The sequence below is a fragment of the Diorhabda carinulata genome, chromosome 4 (genome assembly GCF_026250575.1).
Source record: "Diorhabda carinulata isolate Delta chromosome 4, icDioCari1.1, whole genome shotgun sequence".
In the NCBI taxonomy this organism is placed as follows: Eukaryota; Metazoa; Arthropoda; class Insecta; order Coleoptera; family Chrysomelidae; genus Diorhabda; species Diorhabda carinulata.
Genome location: NC_079463.1, coordinates 1,890,983 through 1,909,451, shown reverse-complemented (window position 1 = coordinate 1,909,451; position 18,469 = coordinate 1,890,983). Strand labels below are relative to the sequence as shown.

The window sequence follows — 18,469 nt, the reverse complement described above, 5'->3', positions numbered from 1 at the left end:
CAACATTTGCAATTATTATTTTTAAGTCGTATTATATTAATATCATTGTAGAATATTTATTTAAATCATTCAACTTTAATTTTCTATAGAAAATATATATCCTGAAGGTGGAGGGGGAATAAATACTATACTCTTATTTGAATTTGTAATTATTGGTACCTAGTTAATAATACTTTCTGTTACATTGGAATTTCTGAAATCGTTGGTGATATACTAAATTCAGCTTGTCTCTGAAGACAATAACTTGGTTATCGAAACGCGTATTAGACAATGTAACTGTGAGTGTTGGTGTAGTGGTAGTGTAAGTGTTAAGTGTACTTTTTGTCGTTTTTAGCACTTGTGCTTCATTATCTTCAGTATTACAACATTTAGGCTCTCGGTGTGTCTTTTACTGCTACGTTTGATCTTTCTTCAAATGATATTCGAAGTTTTCATCAACAGCAATTCAAATATAATTTGATATGTTTGGAATTATAAATAAAACCACAAAAATACAAAGCAAAATATTTATTAAACGTTTCCTCGGATATATTATGATAAATATTTGAACAGACACAAGAATAAGTTACTAGTATTGTTAGTTCGTTGATCGAAGTTTCTCTAAGTATAAATCGAAATCATTTTCCTGTATGTAGTTCAACTACTTATCAGAATCCAAACTATAACTGAAGAACATAACCTAATTATCACAAAAATATAAAAATAAATACAATTTAGGCACGCAAACGGTATTTTAAGTAATCACTAACTAAAATATTCCCATAGTAATTATAAAATTATAATTTACCAGACAAATCTCATTATAACACTGTAATTATATACAGTGTGAGCAAGTAAACTGTCAGAAATACTTAGGATGCAGAGGAATCTATTCTACATCAGGGCCAAACCTAATAAATCCCTCATACAAACCACAAAGAACCCAATAAATCCCTGTTTTCCAATGGGATTATAATGAAGAAGAGTTGCTGAAATTTGATGAAGGAAAAGTAGGTTTTAGTACAAGACAGGCATTAATTACTATTTTTATAACAATGGATTTGTAAAAGTTTGTTTGGTGTGCCATAAGGCCAATGTTGTTTACTGTTGGACAAAAATTGTGCCTAATTAGAGCAATAGAAACAGGTAATAAGCAAACTGATGTTCAATGTACAAAACTTTCCTAATCCACAGCTATGATTAGGAAAAAGTAGCTTAACAAAGAGATCAAGAAAAGAAAAAAATGTGTGAAACACAGTACGAAGATGTAGATCAACAGCAGCTCATGAACTTCATCCCAAGAGTTCTATACATTTAAGATTTATTAGGTTCTAACTAATTGGAGACCCTCGTCCTGCTATAATACATGGTGATCTTTAGATCAACACAATTCAAGTATCAACTATAAGCATAATAGAAGCAGAAACGGCTTCAATAACTATTCAAATCGGTGGTTTTCAAAATTATAATGTTGAAGATGTCATTTCGATACTAATATATTTCTAGAGATACATGAAAAGCCAGAATACTGCCAAAAATTGAAAAATAAATATAAAAACAATGTTATAACCGACTGCAATTATTCATTTCCCATTTATCTATATAAAATTTCCAAAAATAATGAAAACAAAAGTAAATTTATGAAAAGAAACTGAATTAACTATAAATAATAATGAAAAATGAATAAAATGGGCAGTAAGATCACATATATTGAAAAAAAAGTATAATTGTATCTTGTAGGGTACTAGAGAGTGATTATTGGGGTTAAGTTAAGCTAGAGCTTGTTATAAAAGGGACAAATCGATTAATAAATTGGGAATCGAATTGTGATTTAGAAAACACAAAATTAAACCTAAATTAGTTCTTATGGTAAGAAATGGAAAACGGAAATGATTTGTATTTTTTGAAAAACAATTTAATCGACAGTTTATTTGCTCCCTCTGAATATAGAGCACTGTGTTAATCAGTTTTCAGATTTTAAACGAAACATTTTGGCTGCAATAAAAAATATTTTATCTACGGCAATAATAATAATAAATTTTAGTCATTTTGATTTATTTTGGTCCTCTAAATATCAAATTTTGAGAAATACATTTCGAAAAACATCAATAATACCGAAACTGACTTACTAGCAAATAGTTTGTGATTCATAAGAGAACTTTTGTATATTGAAATAGAAAAGTATCAGATGTATGGTTATATATGTAAGCTAGTGATAAACTAATAGTCCAAGTTGAGCTTGAGCTTCAAATAAAACAAACCCAGTTACTAAAATAGTGAAAACAAAGAAAATATATCAAATTGGATTATTTTTAATGTCAAAAAACCTTTAATTCAGATCAATATGGATTTTGAAAAATTTACTTTTACCCAAGCAAATTTGAATCGGAATCTTAAAATTATGTACAAAATTTTTGAGATTTGTTTTCCTTTTATATTTACATTTATACACTTGGAAATTTTTTAATAAACACATAAATATGAAACGAATAACTAAAATATTACGTTAGTTGGGTTTTTATTAACATTCGACGATATGGCCTCTTCTAAATTTGTGTCCAATTTGTGATAATTGGCTGAATTCGGTCTTCTACCTCTATGCTGCCTCTTACCTCTTTTACCTTCCAGTAGCAATGCAAATACCTAAAAAATAATCGAAAAAGATAATTCTCGAAAAAAATGTTCCATTAATCTGTAAATAAAGTTAAAAACGCTTCTACTCGTTAAGAAATAAATCGATCGATAAGTTGACAAGCTAACAGGTTATATCACATTTTTATGTTAAATTTTTTTTGAGATTTTATAATCGAAGTACGTAAAAAATTTAGTGTGTTGATGACTTGAAAAGTATTTCGATGACTTCTCCAGCTTCTTTCCAAATTAGCTGTAGATATGAAAACAAGATCCTGGGAAAAAATATCAATTAAATAACCCATTTTGTTCGTTCTATAGACAATTTAGAAAACCTTTCAACTGATTTTAGTATTTTGAAGGAAATGACTTTCATGGTAATATGAAATTTGATTAAAAACGTAGTCAAATTTAATGAATAGAGCTAGGAATTGCTTCCATGCCCACTATATTCCCCAGATCTGACACTAATTGATCACTAGATATGAAAACAAGCTCCTAGAGTAGAAACTTATTGATATTATGTTGAAAGCAACATATTTTTCAATATCTTACTTACCTTGAGTCGGTTATGATATCCCACATATCCTAATATGAAAAGTATGCAAATGACCATAAAATATGTGAAAAAGTAAGATTCTCCATCTATTTCATCCATATTATCACTATTTACGGGACTATCTTGAACGAAATCCGGTTTTTTATCCCCCTTCTGGTCAACAACTGCAATATAAAAACACAATACGTTATAAAAACTCAATGTTTTATCTAAAATATAAACAATTTTGGTACACACATTATTTTTTACACAAAAGAAGGATCTAACCTTGTATGTCATCTTGTTTAGCAGGTGTATCAATGATATCTTGTTGGGGGACAACATATTGTTGAGGAATTTTATTTAGAGCATCTTGCTGAGAAGTACGACCTAAAAATTTCATTGTTTATAGTGAATGAGGCTTATATAATGAAAATATTGGAAAATACTGTTAGACGAAACAGTCTACAATTACTATATACTAAATTATTATCTGTAATTAATATGAATATTCAAAAAATGACTTTATATAGAAGAACCACCAACCTTCTTCAATCTCCTCGAGGTAGTCTTGGGGATCATCGTTTCCGGGATCACCATTTCCAGGACCATGTAAGGAATTCTGTATCATGGAGTCTACTGCATTTTGTTTAACAGTAGATGGCTTATTCAAGTCACTAGCACTATCATGATTTGCTATTGTTTTTTGTGATGATTTGGTCAGAGTTGATTGTTGATCTCCAGTTGTTTCTGCTTGATCTACAATTTCATTCAATAGAAATTAAATCAGATGATTAAAGAAAAAGTTATTATTTAATCACCTGTATTTACTGGATTTGGAATTGATTCTTCTTCTTGCGACTTAACTGAATCATTTTTTCCAGTTACCTCAACATCACCTGGAATATGATTACAGAAAAACTGCATTAAATGGGAATTTATTGGATATTTTGCCTAGTAGACTTTAGTTCAAAACAGATTTTTTGAAACTTAATTCAAAGCAAGTATGAATACAATATGAATGTTATCCTAAATATTCTTCAAAAAAGACAAAACTTTACTAAATGTAAGAAAAATATTGAAATAGAAGCAAATTATCAAATTGAATGAAAAACGAAATTTCTAATTCTTAGTTGAATTATGTAAAAAAATTGCTATTTAGATGGCAGTCAACTTGTTAAAATAAATAATAATAAAGTTCACACCACAAAATAATTTAGAGAAGGAGTCAGTTGTAATTTGAGGCTGTTTCCTAAATAAATATTGTTCAGAAAAGATAGAAAGTGAGTAAAATATTACACGGAAGCAGATTATGTGATAAAACTGATGGAAAGAAAGAAAATAAGAAACAAAAAATGGTGTCAGTATTTATTTTAAATACTGACAAAATAAATTAGGGAAAGATTAGGCGATGGTTAGGGGATATTTTTAATGCCTAAAGTCTAGTGTAGTGACTTCAGGCAACCATTTCTTTGTTTTTAATTTAAATTATAAAAGTTCAATGATCCCAATTACACACAAAAACTGTATACAAGAAAACAGAACAGACATGGTCTCAGGACTCTGAGCTTGGCATAATTATGTTAACAACTTCATCAGCAGATATAAACATATTTTCTTCTAGAAGAATTGCAAATTTGAATAGTGGGAATGAATCTAAAGTTTTCGAAATATATTTTCTTTACCAAGATATTCACCTTTGTGAGTAGAATACACTTTTGATGATCCAATCAGTGGTTCATCTACAATTCAATACAAATTATTATAAAAATAATATTACAGTTCTATTTTTAATTAACTTTAACTGTTAACTTTCATCATTATTACCTAAGGGTTTCTCCATATCACTCCCTGTTTTGGCTTTTGTAGATTTTTCATCATCTGATGAATGTTCAATGTTTTCAACTACTTGCTGTGATATATTACTTGGTTCAATGATTACAGGTTCATTGTTTGACATATTCTTTGAAATGTTGTAGTAGTAGGCATAAAGACATTCCAGCTTGATACCATCGAACGTAGAACATAAGTAATAACAAGTAGGTTTTTTAATATCTTTTTTCAATAATGTCTGTAAGCTTGGAACTAGATTTGTACAAACAGCTTCAATATCATAATTATTTTTTTTAATTTCTTCTAAAGTAGGATATTTCACTATACTTTTATTTGACTGGCAATATGACGAAAGAGAGTTATAATACAAAGTGCATAAAGTATTTTTTTTATCAATAAAGGAAGAACAGTTTTTGAAAATATCTCCTTGATTTGTTAAAAGATCCGAACTGTTGGTACAAATAGATGAAATATTAATGGGTTTATCTACAGGTGCTGCAAGGCATGTACTTATGCCAAAAATTAAGTAGATTGTCAATGATAATTCCATTTTCTGTAAAATAAATTTTTTTATTATTATAACTGTAAAGAATTAGCGGTAATAAATGTAACTTGCCCGAGTTTATATTTAGATATGTAGTGATTTAAACTGATCACGAAAACACGATTAACAAATTATATCTGTTAATACAATTGTTAATTTGGCTTTTGATATTTTATTGTAAATATACTTTAAAAAATACGCCGATAAAAAGTACTTAGACAGCAAAAACAGTCAGATATAAAATTTTTTAGTCACATCTATTAAGAAAATTAACTAACATTTTTTATACGTACTTGCTATTAAAATATTTATTTAAGAAATAATACACATCTTCCGATAACACAAGAAATTAATTATACGATTTAATAACTTTTCTATTCCACATCAACAAAGTACAGTTTAATTCTACAATTTTTTGACAATTGAAAATATATATTATTCTTCTTCGATTATTTTCAGGCCTTCACTGTTCTAGAATTTAGCCACTAGTATTTACCATAATCGAGATATTTTGGATAAATTATAAAATCCGAATGTATGGGTCACCGAACGATTACTCTAGGGTTGTACAATTGCCCAACGATTTAGTAAGCTGAATGCCATTGGTTTATTTTTTATTAGTTAACTAGCGAAGTATCGTTTCATGGCATATACATGGTGTAATAGAGACCACACCATAGACATATAGCATATACAGCTGATGACAAATTTTAGTTCTATGGTATTGCAAATTTAAAATCTGTCTAGTCACTTCACTCACGGTCTTTTACTTCATAATTTATTTGCTAAAACGTATTAGAGAAAGAATTCATAATTCTTATAAACAAATTCAATAAAATGGCAGATTATTTCGGAGAAATGGGGTGGACACCTTTGGAAGATGGACAAGCACCAGACCATTTTTTACATTTAGCTCGTCTGTTTAGAGATTTTAACATGTTCAAGGAATTAAATAACTTGAACGGTCAAAAATTACCTCCTCCAGCTTCTAAAAACGTGGTGGAATCGATCCCAAATGAAAACATAACAAACAGTGGTACGTGAAAATTCACTAGAGAATGACTAATTCTAAATAGAATTATATACAAATAAATCATTTTTCAACATCGAAATTTTAGATTCGCAGTGTCCTATATGTTTAAAAGAACATATCAAAGGTGAAACTGCAAAAAAATTGCCCTGTGGGCATTTGTATCACAACAATTGCATTATGCCATGGCTTTCAAAGGTAAGTATTCTATTAATTTGTTGCAAATTTATTGTTTAATTAATTACTGTTTGAATTTCACCAAGTGCTGAAGCTATGCAGAAGGTTTGGTTGGAATTATCTCGTAGTTTTCTATAATTTTATTATTGTTGGTAGTAGTATCTGAGGTTAGATGTTTTTGCCTTATTATTTCAGACAAATTCTTGTCCCCTATGTAGATATGAATTGCCTACTGATGATGAGGATTATGAAGCTTGGAGAAAAGAAAAGAAACGAGCTAAAGAAAGGGAAACAGATATTGAAAATCTTCATAATTCAATGTTTTCGTAACAATGTTAATTATTTATCTAATTCTGTTATAATATCTCTAGGTTCTATCTATTATATGAATTTTTCACTATATTTAAACATTTTGGTGGTTAAACGAGAATTGATTTGTAAATTCTATTTGAAATAACTATTTAAAAAGTTTTGTACTGGAATTAAACGGAAAACCAATTTGCAGTATTATTTTATGTTTTTCTAATGTTTTAGAAATTGGATTCCACAAAATAAAAACAAAAACAAAAACGAAAGTCTTGTTCAACATTTATTATAAAAATACAGATAAATCACATAAAACATTCATCATGCATTTTAAATACATTAAATTTTGTATATATAGATATAGTTTTTAATTTAAATTATTATATCACAGATCCTCTAAGAACTTTCAAATATCAAAGTTTTGAGTAAATTTTCTCAATTTACGAATGCTTTTAACGTTTTTTTAAGTTATATTTCTTTTGAAACGTTCGAGGAAAACGATTTGAGTAAATTTTTACCAGACATTTTATCACATAAATTGAAATTTGGAAAAATTACACCACAATACTGATTGATAGATTTTCTTAATTTGATCACCTGGCAACTTTAATCAAAGTAGTTCTTTGATTATTTATGGATGTATAACATGTGTTTTAGTATAAATATAGGTTTTTATTACTATAAAAATCGATTTAAATGAATTGTTCTTGAGTATTTTATCCAATATTTAAATTCATCACTGAATGCTATGATTTTTATCTTCAATTCAACGTAAATATTTTATTTGTGTTTACTCAATTAAAGAAAAATAATTTGAATGTACAATCACACATTTTTTTAAACATTTAATAATATCTAATAAAATTTCTATTCGATCAATCGGAGAAGTAATAAAAGGTAAATAGGGGTAAAACCAGTTACTGGACAAGCAAAAGAAACTACAACCAAGAAAGACCTGTACAGTGTATGAACCAAGGTAAGAAAGTCAGGTTTATGAATCTGCCTTTACAATATAACATTAAAATTTATATAACTCTAACCTAAAAATTGCAAAACAATAGCTTTGTTCGCGGTAGATATCCTGAACGTGTTCTGTCATTAAATGCATACGCACTTTTATGAAATTGTGCGTTCGCGGTGCTAATTAAACTTGTTCAGGTTTGTGCGAAGAACTAATTTCGAACGTATTCTGAATTTTGTGATAGTTACTAATGTGAATATTATATATATTCTATTCTCTTAGCTAGTTTTGAATGCAAATTATAATTTCAAATGTTCATAAATCGTATTTTAAAGACATATTCTGAACAAAGTGCGCATTTGACACGTTCAGATTATATTCGGAATGTGTTAGTTGAATCATCTACCGCGAACTAAGTTCCAAACCCATAGTCAAAACTTTTATTGTTATAGAGTTCTTAAATTGATGATTTATGGGTTTGGAATTCAGATTTTTGTACATGGCGTATTCCCCTTTGGAAAATACGTACAGTAAAAAATGTGCGAGTTTAGGCTAAGGTATAATATAACCTTTTTTTTCGTTATATCAACTTTGGAAATACTTTGTAGGTATATATTATGTAGGATTACGTTATTAAATAAACTTATCACACAGTGTTTAATATCATTGTCCAATTTTAAATATAAAAAATTGGTTATTTTTTTATTGAGAAGTTCTTAGAATCGGTTAAATATCAAGAAAATTAATGTTCAAAATTCATTCACCATTTAATTAATATTGGCAATAAACAATTTAATGTTTTTTTAATTATTCTGTTCACTTTTCTTATCTCCTGTTACATTATCTTTAGAATAAAGTGGCTGCTTTATCATATAGCTGAAGGTATGGGAAAAGAAGAATGACATATCTAACCTAAAATCAATTGACTTGATGATTTGGTCGGACTGACAAATAGCCTGACCAACTATATCTACTACATCTTAATTCGTGGTCATAAACCACAATAGATTATCAAAAAATGACAAATTGAAAGATGTGCAGCTCTGATATTTTAAATTTTTTCTTTACAGTTGCGATACTAACGCCATTTTCTTTTAATAATTCAAGTATCTTTATACTACTTTCGAAAAACATCTCATAAACATGTTGATGATTTGTAACAGTTTTAAAAAATATAAAATGACTTCTCGCTCTGTTATAACAAGAGACAGATGAAACGACAATCTGACAAGACCCATCAAATCCTTATATTACAGCGGATCCGACCGATTTATCCTGTCGGCCCAACAAAATCATATAGTCTGTAGCCGCCATAGACAAAGCAATACTAGACTGCGCTTTCAACAAATATTAAATATTCATATATTGCTAGTACGGGTCTGGAAAAAGTTGACACCCAAAAGTGCAGACATACTGTCGGAGATGATGTCTTAATTTTTCAAATTTTTATTTTAATTTCCCTTCTCCACTTAGTTATCGTTTTCTCCCATCTCTATTATTTAAACTTTGACAAAGTTACCAAGTAGTTTTTTGTGTTAGCCGACGTCATCATGACGAACCCATTGTAAGAGGGGTCAAATAATAGTTGGGTTCCTTTCGCATGAAATCTCAGATAATTTGATTTCATTTAAGTATAGATTATTCAAGTTTACGACGGAGTTAGTTAAGTTATTTGATGAAGTATTCAAAAGATGGAGCTTCTCGTATTTAATCGGCAACACGCACAACGGATCGAGTCAGAAAAAGTGAAATAGTAGAATGCAGCTGTTGTATATCTTAGTGGGCAATATTTCCACTTACGAGGGAATAGCAATATAACAATTTAGTTGTTAAAACTTAAATGCTGAGTTATTTCGAATTTATTTTCATATTTCAATGTTTTTATAGAACAAATAACCCTACTGTGAGTTTAGGCTTGTGTTCACATAACTACGAGGTTATCCAAAAGCTTCATAAAATGACATGTAGAAAATACTATGAATAAAAGTGTCAAAGAAATCGATGGAATGTTTGAATTTGTCTATGGAGGTGATATAGTGACTAGTAAGATTCTTTCTAAGTGATAAAAGAGATTTAAAAGTAACAAAGAATCATCTAAGAACGAGGAATAGTCGGAATATACCTAGAGGTCAAAAATATGTAATAAATTGACAAATCTGTTTTCTACACTGGCAATTGGGGAAATGAAACGGTGAAATTAGGGTGAATCAATTTTAAATTTTTACATAGATTGATTAACCATATATATCAAGTTACTCTTATGGATTTTTTTATACAACAGATATATATTTCATCGTCATTATAATACTGGTTTCATTAGACTATTTAAATACATTGTGTGTTTAGATCTGACGTGACTTCTCAAAGTATCGATCCGACTGTATGTCGCCGGACAATAAGGACAGAACGATCTTTGCGTTGTGTGGGAATGAAAGTGATGCCATCTATTAGTGACTTCTTTACCACACGATTTACATCGCCACAAGAGTATATTGGTTGACGATGGTTCAAACATTTCCACGTAGGATAAAGTCGAACCGCAATTTGAATCTGAAAACAAATATTTAAAATGAAATTTGAAAAATATAATTTCATTTTTTCTATCGCCATTTGTACGATACTAAGGCACGGCTATAATAAAGAATGTATTAAAAATTCGTTAAAAATTGATACCGTCGTTATTCTTGAAGTCGGTTTTGTAGTAAGTTTGGGTAGTATAACATAAATTTGTTTTTATATTTCCGCATGGCGTCCTCCCAATAACGTCCAGTAGAAAATGTTCCGAGAATTTAGCGAAAATGAATGGCATTATTGAGCACACTCAGTATTGAGCAACATAACCTCAAATCAGCTAATAACACTATTCGTATCTTGAAATAGTAAAAAATGTTCCAAGAATTTAACAGAAATGAATGACATTAATGTATATATATATATCAGAGTTGAGATACATAACCTCAAAGTAGCTAATTACACTATTCGTATCCTGAAATAATAAAAAATGTTCCAAGAATTGAACAGAAATGAATGACATTAATGTATATATATCAGAGTTGAGATACATAACCTCAAAGTAGCTAATAACACTATTCGTATCCTGAAATAGTGTATGAATTTTTTCAAATGATCCGTTTTAAAATTGTTACCTAATCGTATGAGGATTGTCAGCAAAACTTCATATTGTACATAGAGCAAAATGTATGTTATCATGATAATTATTCTAAAATACTCCATCGAAATTTAGACACAACAGTTTTTAACATTATTATAAATTTATTTACTTTTAACTAAGCCCCCGTATTAACACGGGACTACAAAAAACCGTATAATCGGAATTAAGAATGTTCTACCAACATAAAATTATTTACTTTCTCGTTATTTTACGTCTATCCATACCGGCAGAACCATCTATAAAATAACGAAGTTTTCATGCTATTGTTTTCTCAGTGTGTTTTGTTGTAATTTACGTCACGTGTCGATATCCATTTACCAAACCAAAGAATACAGAAGTTCATAAATATGATTTTAGCCTACTTTGAAATTTATAATTTCTATTATCACCAATGCGATCGTTCACGCATAATTCAACAATATTTGTAGATTATTTTTCTAATATTTAAAGTTATTTAAAAAAAACTTTATTAAACTATGTATATAATTCATTTATATATTTATTATTATCCCATATATATTGTGCTCTGCATCCAACTTGACAATGTCTTTGTGGGTAAAACAGATTCCGACTTTATCGACCTGGGGCGCGAAAATTGATTTTATTGAAGAGGCTGCGCGATAAAACTGATTCCTACGTTATCGTTTATAATGGAACTGTTCGTGTCGAATGATTTTTCCATCCAGTCATTAGAACATGTCGAAATTATACGGCCATCGATCTCGGGTCTTTTTTGTCGTATAGTTTCCAAATGGGTAAAACTCGAAGTAGTGTTTAAATCTGAGCTAATTTTTTGTTATTATTTTTAAAATTCCGCATACGCTTATTCAATCAAATAAACGATTTTGTATAAACATTTACTTTATTAAAAATCGATAAATCTATTACACATAATATCATTAAAATAAATAATGTTTAAGGTAAATAGTTTAGGTACCCTGGTTACAAATTTTTTTATTACGTAAAATTTAAAAAGTATGGGTGAAAATAACCACATTCTCAATTACATTTGATATTGTAAACGATAACAAATAACTTTGATATACATACACTCGAAAAAATATTAAATTGGATGAACAACATACACGCGAAAAAAGAATTTGTTTTCTATGATGAAATAGGAAAGTAGAAACTCGGTAGACGTGAAAAAAAGAAGAAGAAATCTGATAGGGAGATCTGTTGTAGTTGTTACTTAAAATTGGCAGTGCTGGTTAGTTATATTGATAAAAAGAATACAGTGGACGACGAAATAGTTAAAAATGAAGGCTAATAATAATATGGATATAAGTTATACAGGGAGCATTGAAAAAGTTAATTTTTTTATTAATATCGATCTATTTTCATCATAGAAATCTATTTTCGTTCATGAATATAGATGAATAGTAGAATGTGGTTGAATTCATTAATTTACTTGAAATAAAAATGGACATCGCATAATTTTTTTTAATTGCACTATAATAATTTATATTCATATTTACAGTTTTTTTTAAATAGAATTTGATACAACATCGGCATTTATACATGCCGAAGAGAAGAGTTGACAAAATTAATAACACAAATTCGTCTGTTGTTTTGATAATTTGTTCTATTCTTCATTAAAATGTTCGAAATATTAATAAATATATATTTATATGGGAAATTACCAGTAAACTTCTGTCTACAGTAGAAAAAATATTGTATGCAATTCGTGTGTAAAGGCTTTTTTCTATTTTCTAATTACCTTCATTTGACTCTAATTGGTTTATTTTCTAGTGGAACCTGTATTAAAGATACGAGTTCCGAAAAAACAGTTCTCTCAACTAGATATTGATAATTATCGGAAGAAAAAACTATTTTTCTAACTATATTAAATTAGTTCACTTCGAATCGTTACTGGTGATTTGTGGTGTAAATAAGAATTCCCATCTCTATATCCCGAAACAAATATACTGCGCAATAATGAAAAGTGACGTTGAAAATTAGTATATGGGCTTGAATACAAATTAGTACGATACAAGATTGAGATTTAAATTATTAAATTGAGATATTTAAGGTAAGTAAACAATACCAAAATTGTGACATATACATTTAATAAATCGAAAACATCAAAGTTAACCTCAAAATTTTGCTTGCGTGTATAATCGTAAGATTTCAAAGGATCTATTTTGAAAGATAATTCATATGTAAATGAAATTATAGAAAAATGGCGATGTGACGTCACTATTAATGCGAGGTATTTTGATGAGATGGGTATAATGATGTATTCGTTATAAAAAAACATAATTATATAAAAAGAACTAAGTTTGAGTCTCGGAGATATATAATGACCAAGCTAAAAACTATATAAACAAGTATAGGATATAATTTTGAAGTGATACAGCCTGTGGCTTTCAATTGGCTCACTTAAAACCCCATTTAGAAGAAGAAAATACTGTAAATCTTTGTTTTATTGTATCAAATTCCATTTAGTTCGTTATCAATATATACAATAAAATTTAATCATCAAAATATTTACAAGTTTATAGTACAAGGTCAACGTACATAAAATTTTTGGTAAATAAATGTTTTTGTTCTAAATGACTAGGTTGTATATAATTTGGCAAAATTTCTTTGGCTAAATGTTGTTTGCACATGACTAGTTTTTCTATTATAGTCCAGTCGATGGAGGTGAAGGAGATGAAAAACCACGGAACTAAACTGATTTACAAAAACTTTTCTAGTTTCTATTATTGGGGGGTGGTATTTACTCTTGAACATTTGTAAAATGAAGCTTTTAAATATATGTTTGTAAGAAGAATTTTTACATTCTTTAAACCCTTGATTTCATCCCTAATGTGACATACTGTCGAATTTTATGTCTATTTATTTTTGTTTTTGAAATCTCCAACGCTTTAAAAATGTTTTTATGCTAAAATTTCAGTTTTATGGAAGCAAAAAAATAAGAGTTGCAACTTTTCAAAGTCTTCAAGAGATTTAAAAAAAAACGTCATTGACTGGACTATTATTTTAAAATATGAAAAAATATGGCACTTCCCTATTCCACCTCTATTCTTCTATAATTGCCTATTTAATTATGGATCGTTATTAAAACTAACTTATATGTTTTTAAATTAGAAACAAATATCTTGATTGAGTAAATAAAATATAGAAGTTACGTCTAATACTTTGACCGAGAAAGTTTAACGATCTTGCACGACTAAGCACGAATTTATGTTGTTTTGACTGCTTTAAATGACTACCGAAAGAATCGATTATGATTCGTATATTGTATTCGATTCACTTACGAAAAAAATTTCAATTATTTTAGAAGAAACAGAAATTATTTTACAAGGAATCGAGATCGTTTATTATATAATCCCTAAAAATTATTATAATTAAAATGAAAAATGAATAAGTATGAATGAATTGTAATCGATTTTTATAATTCCTGTTTTCACTAAAGCAAATAGATTATCCCCACTATTGAGATTGATCCATGTAACTGTATAATCTACAGTTCGACACTCGACTGGATACCGAGACCTCATTTCATATTAAAATGACTATAAATGTGAGGCATATGAGGAAATTTTTGAAACAAGAATGCAGATAAAACGGATTATGGTAACAAAGAATTTACAACGAAGAGATCGGTGTCTATAGGTACGACACCGGCGTTTCAAACATGCGCAGTATCGTAAAATAGTTTCCCATCTCTATTCAACCACTTTTTATATGTAGATAAAGTGGTCGAGTTGTGTATCAGTTTCAAATTGAAGACAGTTGATCCCTTTTACGTCAAAAGTGTTGTGAATCTTTTGTTGGTTAATTATCAGAAAGTTTTATCAATAGAAAGAGTTAATTTTCATCAATATGATTCATTTATTTGTGAGAAGTCCGGTTTTATTGATTTAGAAGAAGAGTTTTTTTGAACAAATCCGCTGTCAAAATGAGAACAATATGGCTTCTGGAAGGAAAGCAAATAGTATTGTTTTGTTTTTTTTTGGACGGAAAAAGTTGATAATTTTGTTAAAATAATCACTTTGAAACTAAAGTATGCCTTTTAGGATGCGACGTCTGGATTTTTTACTAACAATTTTGTGCAAATAGACACTCGTGTTCATTTTTTAATATTTTCTAACTATTTTGTCTCTGCTTGATTTTTAAATATTTTTATAACTAAACTACCACTGAACTACAGACGATGTACAAAAATGTTTGGAAAATACAACTAAAAACGATTTAAACAAAAAAAAACTATTTAAAAAATACGATCCAATCTGTTAGCCTCCCAGCGGCCATATTGGTGTAATAAACGTCAAAGTCTTGGAATGCCCTGTGGTACCAAAATTTAATAGAAACTAATCGCGATAAGGCAAATTAAATTTATTTATTAACGTTTTACTGTGGTATATGGGCTACTACATACTTATACTAAATAACTATTTATAGAGATGTAGCAGTTCCATTCAATCTGTTCAAGTACTCTAAACGACGTTATTAAAACGATAGAGTACTTTCTAAGAAACTATGTTCCTGAGATAATAAAATAGCCCAATAAGCAATAAAAACTTGTAGCAGATAAAAAAATGTATTTCTAGGATTTAAATCCTATATGGAAGAATTAATGAAAAGAGTTAATTTGTAATCAAATAGAGGTTAATTGACTTAAATTGTCATAGAATTACTAGTAAAGATAGAGAAAGCAGCATTTAAGTAGAACTGTATTAATGGGAGAGACAAAAAGAGTATCGGTTTTTCATTCTCTATTCGCTTTTGATTGGTGTTTTATGTTAATATTAACGATCCAATCAGAACAAAATTGTTATAAAGATGTTGTTTCTCCATAATTCACTCTATCCATCTATATTTAAATTAACTCTATGTAAATTGACGGATGTCAAAGAAACCTGAAGTTAGCCGCTGAAGGTTATTTCATCAGTTGTTCACACAGACAGTGAAAGTTATAAATAGACAAGTGCATTAATGTTGTTTTGGAAAATATTTTGAGGTAATTGTTAGATATAGTTTGTATTTCTTACAGAAATAATAATTTCTATGGTAGAGCAAAAGGAATTTAGATTACAGAAAATTAATTTTTAAAAAGCACGTTTTCGACAATTTACTTCGCTTTATACCATAACAAACGATGGATTCAATTCTTCCATGGAAATCACCGGGATTTTATAGTTAAAAATTTATTATCAGTAGAAAAAAGTATCTTCTACTTACACTGTTGTTTAGAAAATGTTTATGTAACTAAATTCCTAATCCTTGAACGTTGTGCTATCTTCTCAATTCTTTCCAATTCTGATTGTTATTGTTTCAAGTTCTTTCATCACGTAGTTACGTATCATCTCGTCCTTGGCCTTTTTGCCTATATTGGTTTTCCGTGTAGCATTATTATTAGCATCTGATACCCCCAAAAATTATGGATAATTTTTCTTCCTATTTTTTTTTTGTAAATTCGTGTCATAATTAGTATTTTCTATTTGTCTTCCTTCTTCAATATCCATGTCCTGCATGCATATGTTATTTGATTTTATTACGTTCCTTTGGTTATCTGCTCTAATTTTTCTTCTCTTCTTGTACTATTACCGCCCTTAAGTATACAAAACCCTTTTGAACTTTTATTATTTGTTTTCGTTTGACGTAAAGTATAGATGACCATCTGCTTCCTTTTGAATGAATATATTCCAAGCAATCTCCTTTGAAGTACTGCCCTTTGATGTATTTATATCAACATTAAAACCTTGACCAAAAATCTTTCATAATCATCAATTTTACAAATATTTCACTTTTAAACACATTAATCATTTTCTGGAAGGGTCAGTAATATCTGCTATAGAATTTAACGTATTGTTGTTTTCTTTTGATTATTTCTAGTTCAAATTGTTCTCTCTTTTTTAATTTTTGGTTTAATATACATTTATAAACGTTTTAGTAGTGGTATGTTGCTATTAAACTCGGAAGTGTACTTTTTTCAATATATATTCCAAGCTTTCGAATACTTATGTATTCATCATCAGGGACTGAAATTATGGTCAAAGTAGAATTTATATCGAAAAGAATATACTTTGGTGTTTGATTACCACAATAGCACAACTAAAAAAGTCATAAATTAGACAACAACTGTCCTACTCAATTAGCCTTCCACCTCTGGTGGTTTAGTATTTAGTTGGACTAGAATTTGTACTGTTTGTGATTTGTTAATCTTTTTTTTTTAATTTCTGCTTTTATATTATTATATCTCAATATCGTGAATACTTCTAAGTTGTATTTCGAAATTTTTATAGTCCTTTAAACAGAAGGTCCATGAGAATTCCAATGAAGGATTAATTCTATTGAAATGAACGTTTCCTGGTTAAAGATTGGTTATATAAGATTTGGAAAAATTTTATAATGAAGATAGAGACTGAAAATCATTAAAAAAAAAATTATTTTTAGACTAAACAGTGACATGAACCGCTACTTTAGCTGAGAAAGTGGTAAAACATTTTAAAGGACAACAAAGGAAGGGCTTTAATGATTCGAAAATGGTTTTAGATTTTTCTACAAGAATTAAAAACAATTTCAATTGGAAAATTTTGATTATAACGAACGAAGGTAGATTATTGATTTCTAAATAAGAATTAGATCATTAATTGGAAACTATTTTTCAAAAATTCAACTTCCTATTTGTTTTGTAAACGAATCGAAACACCCCCATCGGTTGACACTTGTCCTAGTAGATGTTTTTCCACTTTTCTTTTACTGTTAAGAATAGCAGTCCATGAACTATATGGTCTAAGCGATAATTATGGTTGAAGAAATGAACAACTTAACAACGAAGCATTAGCTAAGCAACAGCGGGATGTTTTGTCCTCATATGTAAAAGTAGAGTATCACTACGCGTGTACACTGCCGGGCAATGCGTGCACGAATACTGTCCCGGAAAATGTACATAGTAGTGATTACGTGTATTGCTGACAATTTTACCGCACAGTACACACCTTCTTCTTTCGTCCATTGTACCTACCCTCTCGAAAAGTTGGGAGACTTTGTAACATTTAATATCTGAAACAAAAATTATTAGATTAGTTTTGTTATTTATAACGGTTATGTAGGAGGATTACCGTCGTGGAGCGTTGCCACTTCCTTTTCCTTATATATATATATAGATCGATACTTATCTGAAACTTTTATGCATTTTGTAGTGTCGTTTACTCGAAGCTAGAATGTGGACTAGTGTTTGGACACCGTGTGGACACCAAGAGCTTATTTGATGTTACTGTTAACACCATATAAAGTCCAGAAAAAATTTTCATTTTACCAATTTCATTTTAAAACGTCATTAAAAT

The 18,469-nt window shown here is 28.9% G+C and overlaps 3 protein-coding genes across 9 annotated transcripts in view; 1 reads left to right on the top strand and 2 right to left on the bottom strand.

The window, feature by feature from the left end:
* Positions 1-492: 492 nt before the first annotated feature.
* Positions 493-6,148, bottom strand: LOC130893433 (trans-Golgi network integral membrane protein TGN38-like). Of its 6 annotated transcripts, XR_009059203.1 has the most exons (10): positions 5,819-6,148; positions 4,976-5,534; positions 4,846-4,890; positions 3,970-4,047; positions 3,695-3,907; positions 3,437-3,538; positions 3,170-3,333; positions 1,832-2,622; positions 1,154-1,712; positions 493-1,083 (listed from the first exon to the last, which is right to left on the bottom strand). XR_009059203.1 is itself a non-coding variant. In XM_057799537.1 (8 exons), exons 2-8 carry the CDS (start codon positions 5,529-5,531, stop codon positions 2,473-2,475), a joined length of 1,308 nt encoding a protein of 435 aa, XP_057655520.1. In that variant the 5' UTR covers positions 5,532-5,534; positions 5,819-6,148; the 3' UTR covers positions 493-2,472. The 6 variants fall into 6 exon arrangements, 2 of the variants coding, with proteins under 2 accessions (XP_057655520.1, XP_057655521.1); XR_009059202.1 differs by having other exon boundaries at positions 1,154-2,622; XR_009059204.1 differs by lacking the exon at positions 4,846-4,890 and having other exon boundaries at positions 5,819-5,976.
* Positions 6,149-6,251: 103 nt separating this feature from the next.
* Positions 6,252-7,242, top strand: LOC130893547 (E3 ubiquitin-protein ligase RNF181). The gene is made up of 3 exons (XM_057799789.1): positions 6,252-6,561; positions 6,644-6,753; positions 6,928-7,242. The coding sequence occupies exons 1-3, from the start codon at positions 6,363-6,365 to the stop codon at positions 7,060-7,062; spliced, it is 444 nt and encodes a 147-aa protein (XP_057655772.1). The 5' UTR covers positions 6,252-6,362; the 3' UTR covers positions 7,063-7,242.
* A 66-nt stretch (positions 7,243-7,308) lies between these two features.
* The window catches only part of LOC130893546 (sex determination protein fruitless), a 41,751-nt gene continuing 30,590 nt past the window's right edge, over positions 7,309-18,469 (bottom strand). The window contains exon 5 of one of the 2 annotated variants that reach the window (XM_057799787.1): positions 7,309-10,549. In XM_057799787.1, the coding sequence (XP_057655770.1) occupies positions 10,299-10,549 (251 nt within the window). In that variant the 3' untranslated portion in view covers positions 7,309-10,298. Of the gene's footprint in view, positions 10,550-12,014; positions 18,186-18,469 lie in introns of those variants that run through there. The other variant, XM_057799788.1, reaches the window with a different exon arrangement.